We start from the raw sequence: 11,818 nt of genomic DNA, 5'->3' as shown, positions 1-11,818 counted from the left end.
CTCGAAGAAAGGACAATCCCGGTGCTCTGTCCTCGTCGTCTCGCTCCTTTGCCTTTCCCTTGGCACAACGCTCGTGCTCCTCCTCATCGCGATTATGCCGACGATGTCTTCGGCTTCTCTAGCCGGACGATCTCTTTCATCATCATCGCTGGACCGTCGGCGTTGGTCGTACTCGACTCACATACTTGTTGAGGAGGTGATCAGAGAGAGGTCGCGGATATCTTATGTTCTTCACTTCTCCCTCTGTTACGTAGCGCTTGCCGTCTTGGCGGAGCCGATCGCGTGGAGCGGCTTCCTCTGTTTCTTTGCTATGAGAGCAGCTGCCCTCATCTCCATCCTTGCCAGCGTGGTGTCTAAGATCTACCATGTTGATATTGCACAGGAAACCGGCTGGCACCCCGCATGGCAAGCATACTCCACCATGTTTACGGCGGGAAAGGGGTGTGTGTCGACCTTCATGGCGTATTGGTTGAAAATCAACCGTCCGTTTTCTATCGCCGCTTGGATGTGCCGACGCCACACCCTGCGGTCGTTGGTGGTATGGGAGAGCGAGTTATGCCATTTGCGGTATGGCTTTCCATTCAGCTCTTGCGCCGTGGGGAATTTGAGACCTTCAGGTATCTTCAACTGCTTTTCCTTGAGTAGGAGGTCGAAGATTTGCTCAGTCTTGGTCACGTCAAAATCAAATCCCCTGGGCGGGCCTGGTGGCTTTACCCATTTGCAGGACACGGGGGTTCCTCCCCGAGTCCACTCAGCCCTCGCTACTTCTTGGTCTCCCGTAGGAATTTCGTCTTCCTCTCGCATCGACCGGGGCTATCGCACGCTTGAACTTGTCTTGGTACAGGTCCGGGTGGCGCTGTTCATATGCTGAAAGTTTCGAACCACGTGCGCCGGCGAGGGATAATCTGCTTGGGAGGCCATGTCCTTGAGCTGTGTTGCAAGGCCCGCTACCGCCAACTCGACCGCTTCCTTTTCGGTTATACGAACCGAAAAGCATCGGTTCCTAATGGTCCCGAAGCGCTGGATGTATTCCGTCACAGCTTCTCCGCGCTTCCGACGTAGTTGTGCTAGATCGGCAATGCTAGACTCGGAAGCTTCGAATGATACTGCTCATGGAACTGCTCTTCCAAGCTGCTTCCAAGTTTGGATGGAGTTCGGTGGTAGCGATGTGTACCACCCGAAAGCCGATCCTGTGAGGGACCGTGAGAAGAACCTCACGCGCAACTCGTCCGACGCCGAGATCGTGCCCAGCTGTGCCAAATATCGGCTCACATGCTCGATGGAGCTGGACCCATCCGACCCACCGAACTTTGTGAAGTCCGGGAGCCGATATTTGGGTGGCAGCGGGATCAGTTCGTAACTGTTGGGGTACGGCTTGGTGTAGCCGAACGCTTTCCTTTTCGGCATCATACCGAACTGATCTTTCAGAATTGTGCAAATCTGATCCGCTGTGATGGCTGAAGGTGTCGAACCCTGAAGATTCGCCGGGGTGGCATACTTAACCAGCCATGCTTGCTTCTCCGGTTCTAAGCCAACTGCAGGAGCTGGGCTTTGGAGGTTCGTCGGGGTGGCGTACTTAGCCAGCCACGATTGCTTCTCAGGATCGGCTCCTGACGTTCCTCCTGCCGTCCCAGAGGCCGCTGATATTGCAGCCTGGTTCGAGAGTGCCCAGGCGTTGCAGTCCGGTACGTATGCGCACGTGTATCCGTGCGGGATCTCCTTAGGCGGCTCAGGTAGGAATTGGTAGTCACTAGGATCACCACCAACCTTGTAGACGACGTATGCCGATGAGTTCGGCAGTTCCGGTGCTACCCATGCGAACGGCTGGGGCTGGAGCGGCATCTCTCCTTTGAAAGTCCCCCGAGCCGGTCCCGACGGGGAGTACCGGTGACTCATGATTTCCTGGACGACGCGCAGAGCGAAACGCTCCAAGGTGTTCACCAGGCTCTCAGAGTGGCGGTGCAGCGAATGAGCCACCATGTAGTTGATCTCCTGCCGCAGCGACCTGGTGCGTTCTTCTGACGGAGCGGACAGGTCCACTCCATCGAGCGCGCCTTCAGGTGTGAAACCCTTCCACCCGACGCCATGGGAGCGGGTTCGGTGGAAGGAGCCGATGAGTTCGGCTTCGAGGGTTGCCTTGATCTCGTCATGCTTCTTCTTGAGCTCATCAGGCAGATCCGCGTACGTGACCGGAGTGTCTTCCGCCATCTCGGATGTAGATGGCGATGTCGTGGATGTCGTCGACGGTCCCACCGGGCGTGCCGGAATGTGTTGACGTCGAAACCCCCCGGCGGGCGGAGACGGGCAACACGGTAGAGCCGGGAACAACTAGGGCTGCGGCTGGCCCCGGTCCCTCCGAGCGACGGCCCGCAAAGCCTCCTCGGTCGCACGCGCCGATGTTTATCACAAGGGCGTGCCACCTGACCTATACCTGGTCGGGAAGGTGTGGATGATGCCTCGCTTAGTTTCCTGCAGGGCACACACGTAAACATTAAATACGAGCCTCGATCGGCTCTCGAGTTATCCCGTGAATCGGCTCAAAGAGCCGATCCACCCATGATTCGGACGAGGTGTCCGAATATGGTGGTCCCGCTTGATCAAGGTAAAGCTAATGAGATCTACGACGATTTAGGGTTTTCACCGCATAATCGGATCATCCTACTCCAGGTTGGGCCTCGCGCTCGCGCACGGTGATCGTAAGCCGATCCTAGACAGGGCCTAAAAACCAACACGAGGTTGATCCCCGGAACATCCTTTCTAGGGCCAACGAACGTCACCCTACACGCCGCTGGATCCTCCCCCCCTTTGTAAGGCCTAACTATTGCAGATATTAAACTAATCCTTGTAGAACAAGGAGCAATCGTAACGGACCAGATCTACTAAACTATGATCAAGCGGGGTGCCGCCCCTACACCTAAGATAGGTGTAAGGGCGGCTAGACATGCAAGGGTTGCACTACGAAAGCATGTAATATGAAGAACAATGCTAACCCTAATATGTCTAAGATAACTACGTTGCCCGCCATCAAAAAGGCTTCAGTACGAGCAACGCGTGAACAACGTAGGCAGGCTTGTGCTGCCTAGATCGCAAGATGCGATCTAGGCAGCATGATGCTTACCGGTAGAAACCCTCGAGACGAAGGAGTTGGCGATGCGCCGAGATTTGTTTGTGGTTGAACGTTGGTTGTTGTTTATTCCATAAACCCTAGGTACATATTTATAGTCCAGCGGACTTTCTAACGTGGGGCGTGCACCAAACCGTGCACGGGTAAGATTCTAACTTCTAAACTAAGATGCGATCTAATATGTTACAGATACATGGGCAATTAAGCCCAACTTGGTATAAAAGGCCGATTCCCGTATTTCTTCCATGTATATTCTTCAAGTCCATCTTGATCGCGGCCCACCTCTGACTTGGTCAAATTCTGGTGATAACACAGTCGTCGGAGCTGTTCGAGGTGGTGGAGGTTTTTTCTACGTGATTTCCCGGCCTGCCGTGGCGGCAGGAGGAAAGGTGCGGCAGACCGGCTACTCTCCAAGGTCAGCATCGATGACACCTGCCTGCGTGGTGCTATGTGTGTTTCGTCTTCGAGCTCAAACACGCGGATGGCTGGCTTGCCTCCGCGCTCTTTTGCTGGCATGGCGGCATCAAATCAACCTCCTGTGTGGAGGTTCTTCCTCCAAGCGGCTGGAGCTCGACGCCAGGATTCCACCAAGTGGTTTGTCCCCGGTGGTTACTTGGTGTCCAGCAGCGACGGAGCTTCGTCGGATTCGGGCGTTCGAGCTTCTGCGCCCAGCTCCTCGGCGGTGACGCCTTGAGGATGCCGACGTCTGGTGGTGGAGGAGCACAGGGACCTGATTGCGTTTCTTTTTCTGTTCCAGGGTGCTTCTTGTAACTTTAGAGGGCCTTTTTTCAAATTTCTGGTTTCTCAGAGCGAGAGATGCCAAAGGGCCTCTTTGTAATTTGTACCCACCACGTGTGTGCTGAATGAAATCCCACCCTTGTTCAAAAAAAAACTCGGATGTCCAATTCGACTCACATGTGCGTTGAAAACACATTTCAAAATGTCCAAAAAATCAGAAAAGAAATCATATGTAAATCAGACATTTTTTGTTCGCACACAAGTTTTATAAAAAAATTATGTTCCCATGTAAAAAGACAAATTTTAATACTCCAACATAACTATTCACGAGGCATTGCAGGTATAGTGTAGTGCCACTGGTTGCTTTTTTTTAATCGCCCTATTGATCATCTAGTGTTTTTTTCCCACACTACCCTCTTTTTCATCGCCTTACGATTAGTTCATCCTTATGATTTCATACCTTTGACTATCGAAAATACAACTTCTAATAGCAAAGACTACTTTAAAGATGTTTCAAACAAGTGATTTTACATTTTATCCTTCATGTCTTTACTCGATGGAGGAGTCTGATCTTTCCACTTCTCCTTCTTCTTCCTGCAATTATGATCCGTATTAAGGAAGAATATCTCGCTCGTATTTTATTTGTGGGGAAATTGCTCTACTTTTTCGCAATACTTTTGGGCTCTGGAACAAAAATACAACTTCTAATAGCAAACCCTATTTGAAATATGTTTCAAACAAGTGATTTTACACTTTTCTCCTTCCTGTCTTTCCCCGATAGAGGAGTTTGACCCTTCCACTTCTGCCTTTGCCCTTTGTACTTCTTCCCGCAATTGAGATCCCTGTTAAGGAAGAATATCTCGCTCGTGCGTTCTTTGTGAGGAAATCACTCTACTTTTTCCAATGATACTTGTGGGGGCTGGAAAAAAATACGAACCATAGCGCTATAGTACCACTTTCACGTTTCTTATTAGTAATTCCGCACCAACACTTTTGCATTACTTCAAATAACGCATATATTGTATAGAAACATTCTAGCCTCCAAGGGCACCCCATGCCGCCGCGGCAAACTTATTACTGTCCATTTAAATTGGGCAGGTTTACGGCCACACCAAAATAAATTTCTCAAGTAGTGAGTTGAATTTGTAATTCAATTTTTTTGTATATTAGGTGCATGTTATGAGTCTATGTACCCAGTTAATTTGTAGAATTTTGCAGAACTTGTTGGGTTCTCCCCTAAGTACCACATAGTACGATGTTTCAAAAAAGAACAGTGGGGGTGGGGGGGGGGATGTTTTCTTCTCTTGACGATATGTACCGACATAAAGCGATGTGTGCATAAGAACATATACAACTTTGGCATATCCTATATCATCCTGAAACCTATGCATTTCTTTTGCAGAAACTCAATTCGGCTCTCGGGTGCGTATGATCCCTCTACCATAAAAACATATTTCCAAGTATTAAAAAAATTTGACAAAAAAATTTACATGTACATCTTCATAATATATGTGTATTCGTCAAGTTTCACGAAAAAATGATATTTTTTGTAGTCTCAACGAAAAAGAGAAAATTTATCTTGTGACAAGTCTTTGTTTCAGCACCGAATTTTTTCTTTTTTACACACGCCACGTGACATATCGATTTTTCATGAAACGACTTTGTGAGCGCGTAGCACATGAAGATGTACATGCGAAATTTTTGTTTCAATTTTTTTGACATTTTAAAATGTGTCTGACATGTCTTTCAAAATAAAGGGAGCATATGCTCCCATGTGCCAAAACATCACTCCCTTTTGCTTTTGAAGCTATACAAATTTGAGAAAGAAAAGAGTAGAGGATGTTAACATTATGAGAAGTATCACAAGGACAAGTACTAGTATGGATCGAAGGTATACCCGTGTGAATTCCTGATAAAGTGATGTACCCCATCACATTGACAGCTGTGGCATATCCTATGTCATCCTGAAACTATGCATTTTTTTGAACTATACAAATTGAACTCTCCAATCTCTCGTTTTCTATGTACTTCTCGTACCCCATCATATTGACGGTGATGGGACATTTCTTCTGTGATAAAGAACATATTTCTGCCATATGCAAGCAAAAAAGGAATGTTCAACTTCATTAACTAATGGATCGCATTGCGTGATTGCAAATCTTTTCGTTTGACTCATCAGCCGAAGCTCCCTTCCGATGATCCTCCACCACCAGCAGCGACTAGGTGGAGCGCGGTCTCGACGATGGCGGAGAAGCTCTCCCGGTGCCTGCTGAGTGGGACGCTGCCGGAGAAGACGTGGTAGCACTCCACCTCCGACGTGGTGTCGGCGATGGCCTCGAGCAGGCGCTCCATGCCGAGCTCCCGGTCCCGGAGCAGCTCCACGAAGCCGCCGCCGCCGCCTCGTCGAGGCGAGCTCTTCATGAGCCAGATCACCTGCTGTACCACGAAGCGCCGCATCCGGGGCACAGTGACCTCGGGGTACTTGTACTGCCGCAGGATGCCGGCCAGCCGCTGCACGTAGGCGCGCTTGTCCAGCCCGGCGCCTCGAAGCTCGGCGGCGAACTGGTCGCCGTCCATGAACTGGCAGATCTGCGTCGTCAGGCCGACGGAAACTTCCAGGATCTTGCTGTGTCCCGTCATGGTGGCTCTCAGTACCTGAATGTCAAAGATAGTTGCGTCATTCATATGTCATGTCTTTCTTTTCTACTGAATTTTGTGCTGATATCGGAACTTTTCGTTCAAGATTGTCTCCGCCATGGCGGCAAAGATTGGGTGGAAATATAAAACGACCAAGTAGTAAAAGGATGGAGATCCCGTACCGCCGGCATGGCCTTGGTCACCGCGCTCAGGCGCGTTCGATGCTCCTCTCCCGAGTAAGCGCACAGGTTGCGCAGCAGCCTCATCGCGTTCAGGCATCGAGCGTCGTGGCACTCCAAAGCAGACACGAGCGGATCGATCACGCCGGACCTAGCCTTGAGGATGGCCGAGCAGCTCGTCTCGCTCTCCAAGGCCAGCATCGCCAGCGCCTCGCTGGCCTCGCGGCCGAGCTCGAGCTCCTGGGAGTTGAAAAATATCGACAGCAGCAGCTTGACCACACCTCCGGTGCCCGCGATGGTCTCGTTGGCCCTCTGGTCCATTGCCATCCCCGTGAGGATGTCCATGGCCAGCTTCTGCAGCTCCATGTGCTGGTGGCCGTGCTGCAGGACACCCCGGAGGTTGCTCACCGTGAACACGTTCTCGGCGACGTCCCGCCGGAGGGTCTTGCCCGTGGCCCCCGTCGTGTACACCAGCATCTTGATCACCTGGAGCGCGCGCTTGACGGCGCGTACCTGGGAGTCCGTGGCGCTCGGGTTGAGGAGCAGAGCCTGCGACGCGTGCGAGAACTCGACGATCTTGGCGAGCAGGCCGCGCGCGTTTCCGATCTTGCCGCAGTTGTCGTGGTCCCTCGCGAGCTTCTTGAGTATGCGCAAGCCCAGGAGGTTGAACTGCAGGTAGTCGTACATCCGGTCGGGCTCGGCTGCGGCGGCGCCCTTGGTCGTGATGGTGGAGGAGGTGGGCGCGCCGCGGCCGGTGTAGAGCAGGGACATGATGGACTCGATGGCGCCCGGGATTCCCGACACGCGGAGCGCGTTCTGGCGCTTGCCGGCGAGCTTGGACACGACCTCTGCGGCGCACTGGCGCACCTCCTCCTCGTCGGGGCGCCTCCAGTTGAGCATCTCGACGACCCGCTCGATGGAACGCGGGTTGGTGCCGAGCTTGCGCAGCGTGTCGCGCGCGGAGCCCTTGCTGGTGGCGAGCTGCTGCAGGATGCGCACGCCGATGAGCTGCTCGTCGAGGAAGTCGGAGAGGATGAGGTCCTCGGCGAAGGTGACGAGGTCCATCTTGATGCCGTCGAAGATGCTGCCGTCGATGCACTGCGAGTAGGCGTCGTAGAAGAAGCGCTTGAGGGAGACGAGGCCGTAGGGGCCGAGCTCGCACTCGGCGCTGACCTGGTCGAGCAGCTTGCGGACGGACATCTTCCACCACCAGTACACCTTCTCCAGCAGGAAGAGCGACGCCTCGAGCAGGGCCAAGGTGTAGAAGAGCAGGAGCGCCGGGCGCATGTTGTCTTTGCCTTGGTCTTGGAAGTCTTGCTTCCAGAGGCGCATGACGGAGAGCGCGACGCAGGCGAAGGCGGAGAGCACCTGCAGCCAGTTGAGCAGCCAGCTGATCTTCTTGGAGACGAAGACCCAGCCGGTGTACGGGAGCAGCGGCACATCGGGCGCGTGCCAGGTCCGCTGCTTCATCATGCCCACGATCTGGCGCTGGAACTGCACCGCCCTGACGCGCGCCAGCGACGCGGCCGTGGCCCGCGGCTTGAAGATGGTGCGCGCGACGTGGCGGAAGAAGCGGGAGCTGGTGCGCAGCGCGTTGCCGGCGGTGGAGGTGAGCGTGGCGTGGTGCTGCCACTCCAGCTCGTGGCTGCGGCTGAAGACGCGCGCGCCCTCGCCGACGAGGATGACGGTGATGCACCAGAAGTCGGTGATCTTGAGGTCGCTGGCGAAGCCGCCGAGGAGCACCACGGTGGCCCACGCGAAGTCTAGCTTCCCGAGCCCGCTCGCTGCCTTCTCGAGGACGGCCAGCCGGAGCGCGAACAGTGTCAGCCGCTTCTCCGGCGGCTCCCGGCCGCCCCTCCTGCCCGAGCTGCCGCCGTGGCCGCTGCCGCTCCCCGGAGTCATCTCCCGCCACGGCTGGTTGAAAGATGTCGACCCGCCGCCTCCGCTGCCTAGGCCGCCGACGACGCGGTGCTCGACGATCTCGAGGGTTGGCGGCGCGCTGCGGGTCTTTATCATCGTCTCGCCGCCGTCTTCGATGGGCTCGCCGGCGTCCGCGCCCTTCCCGGACTTCATGGCGCAACTGAACTACTATCAACAATCTCTAGTCTCTTTAAGCGTACGCGAACACGAGTTTTGGAGAAGGTTTCTACATGCCGACATTGAACTGTTCGTGGCGTCGACGGTCAACGTGTGAAGGATTTTGAAGGGTGATTGGTGTTCGGACGCGCGCGCCATGAGGTGGCACAACAATACGCTGGTGATTGGTGTGTGGGACGTGCTGACATTGACGGCGATATGGTCAGGAGAATATCATTCCACGAAGCTGTGCTGTTGCCGCAAGAAACAACAATATCTCAGACTTAGTTGTATGCATCCATACGAACAACAAACAAAATATGGCGATCAAGGGAGAGTCACACGAAGAATCAAACGAGGATTATTCCACCGATTATTACGAGGAATCGTGTGTTAAAATATACAGCCTAGCATTTCTTCAACTGTTTAAAAAAAAACTGTTCAAACTTTTAATTAAATTGTGTTAGCGTTCTAGAACCTGCCTCGCACACTCGTGTCGCATTCAGGCGTTTGGCACATCCAGCCCAACCCACGAGCGTCCAGTCATTTCCATTCCAAAGGATCGGGTTCAATGGAAGGATGACTAGTCTCACTTACAAGCTCCACGAGGATCCTCCGGCTACCGAGGTGGGGCTAAAGTCACTCTTGCAACGCCTCATTCCCCTCGGAAGCCCCGGCATGGCGGTGCTGGCTCATATACCAATTGTTAGTGTCCCGGCCTTAGCTCCACACAATCGTGTCACGTTTCAAACGTTTGAAGTATCCGGCCTAGTCCACAAGCGAAGAGCCCTCTCCATCCCAAAATAACGGTTTGATGAGAGGATGACTACTCTCTCTTATAAACTTCCCATAGATCCCTCCAGCTAGCTAGGTGGGATTAAAATCACTAACAACGCCTAGTATCCTAACACATATACCTAGCATTTTTTGGGCCGGGCCAAGAAAAGCCCAATTTTAAATACCTAGGTCAAGCCATAGCCCGATCCGAACATGCAAAAGCCCGTCGAGGTAGGCCTCTTCCTTAAATCACCAAAATGCAAAGCTAGGCCCGGCTTGACCTGACCGTCGGGCCTAATTCTCCGGCCAAAACCTGGCCCGTGGGTGTTATCAGGACCGGCCCGGGATTTTTGGACCGGGTTAAGCCGCCACGCCTAACTATACTAACAGCCAATCCCCTACGAAGCCATCGGGATAGCGAGAGGGGGCTACGAGTATATTATAAAGGATAGTAGATATTCTTCAATGAGGCCGGTCTTTTGAGATGTAAATGGCTCTGTGCTTGTGGCTTGGGCTAGACGCGCCAAACGCCTAAACACATCACGAGTGTGTGGAGCTGGGTCTGCGATACAAACAATTGGTATCAGAGCCAACACCACCAGGAACACCACCATGCCCACCTAGGGGGGTTTCCTAGCGGGATGGGGTCTTAGCACTAGTGGAAAATGGGGCATCCATCTAAGCCATTGGTACCGGTTCCCTTACGAACCGGTACCAATGGGGTCATCTGCACCGGTTCAAGGGCTCTGGCGGGCGAGGAGATCTGGTACCGGTTCGTGAGGAGCTTTCGTACCGGTTCGTGTTAGGAACCGGTACGAAAGGTCTTCCGCCAAAATTCAGACGCGTGGTGGGGCCCGGGCTGGACCTTTGGTACCGGTTCGTAACACGAACCGGTACCAAAGGGTACCCAGCTATATCAAATCGCCCAGACCCTTCCCGAGCCCCCTGGCTCTCATTTTTCTCTTCTTCCTCACACTCTAAATTTTTCTCCACCTCTCACACTCCAATAATCTTCATTTTTCTCCACCATTTTAACAAGATTAACGGCACCCATCTATCTAAGGGTTAGCAATATCATCCTTCCTTCCGGCGTTCCTAATTTAGCTCATTTCTTTGGTAGTTTTAACTCGTACTATTTTGTAGTGCAAGCAAGGTGTTCGATGAAATGCCTAAGTTAGTGATTTTATTTTTTTTATATGCAATTTGAGCTGAAATTATGGTATGTTTTGTAGGTTTTAATTAGTATCATCCCCGTCCTTACCGCCGTCGATCGCCGGCGTCGTCCCCTAGCCGGCACGGTACCACCTCGGTGAGCCCCTCTTCTTTTTTATAAAAACAATTAGTTTTATGTGATGAACTTGAATATTAATTAATTAAGTTGGTCACTCATATATCCACGATGTTGTGTACTTAATGATTTTTGATATACATATAAAATGCAGATGAGTCGACAATGGATGTACGGTGACCGGTGCCATCCCGAGTTCATTAATGGCATGCATTATTTTCTCAGCGTGGCTGAGGCAAACAGGCGGTCAAATGGTTTCATGTATTGTCCATGTAGTTCCTGTAAGAATATGAAGGATTACTCTACCTCAAAGACCCTTCACGTCCACCTGCTGGAGAACGGTTTCATGCCCAGCTATAATTGTTGGACCAAGCACGAAGAAAGAGGGGTTATATTGGAAGACAACGAAGAAGAAGAGGATAGTGACAACTATCCCTTATTCACTGAAGACGGTGATAGTAGAATGGGGGAAGACGAAGCTGAAGAAGAGCCCATTTTCGATGAGCCGATTTTTGATGACCCGGATGACGATTTGGGTCGGGCCATTCTTGATGCGAAGATGAACTGCGGAAATGAAAAGGAGAGGTTGAAGTTGGAGAAAATGTTAGAGGATCACAACCAACTGTTGTACCCAAATTGCGAGAATGGTCAGAAAAAGTCGGCTACCACGCTGGAATTGCTGCGAGTGGAAGGCGAGAGAATGATACTTCGACAAGGGATTTGAAAAGTTGCTGAAAATAATAAAGAAGATGCTTCCAGGGGAGAACGTATTGCCCTCTACTACGTACAAAGCAAAGAAGGTTGTCTCGCCCTCTAGGATTAGAGGTGCGGAAGATACATGCATGCATCAATGATCGCATCCTCTACCGCGGGGAGTACGAGAATTTGAATGCATGCCCTGTATGTAGTGCATTGAGGTATAAGATCGGGCGAGATGACCTCGGCGATGTTGAGGGCGAGTCCACCCCCGGGAAGAGGGTTCCTGCGAAGGTGATGTGG

At 52.2% G+C, this 11,818-nt stretch overlaps 1 protein-coding gene across 1 annotated transcript; it reads right to left on the bottom strand.

Annotated features, from left to right (window-relative positions):
• Nucleotides 1–5,745: 5,745 nt before the first annotated feature.
• Nucleotides 5,746–9,035, bottom strand: LOC124702480. The gene is made up of 2 exons (XM_047234622.1): nt 6,682–9,035; nt 5,746–6,517 (listed from the first exon to the last, which is right to left on the bottom strand). Exons 1-2 carry the CDS (start codon nt 8,749–8,751, stop codon nt 6,038–6,040), a joined length of 2,550 nt encoding a protein of 849 aa, XP_047090578.1. The 5' UTR covers nt 8,752–9,035; the 3' UTR covers nt 5,746–6,037.
• Between the last annotated feature and the right edge of the window lie 2,783 nt (nt 9,036–11,818).

This window comes from Lolium rigidum, chromosome 3 (assembly GCF_022539505.1).
Source record: "Lolium rigidum isolate FL_2022 chromosome 3, APGP_CSIRO_Lrig_0.1, whole genome shotgun sequence".
NCBI lineage: Eukaryota > Viridiplantae > Streptophyta > Magnoliopsida > Poales > Poaceae > Lolium > Lolium rigidum.
The sequence above is the reverse complement of the archived record's forward strand: the minus strand, read 5'-3'. Positions and strand labels throughout refer to the sequence as shown.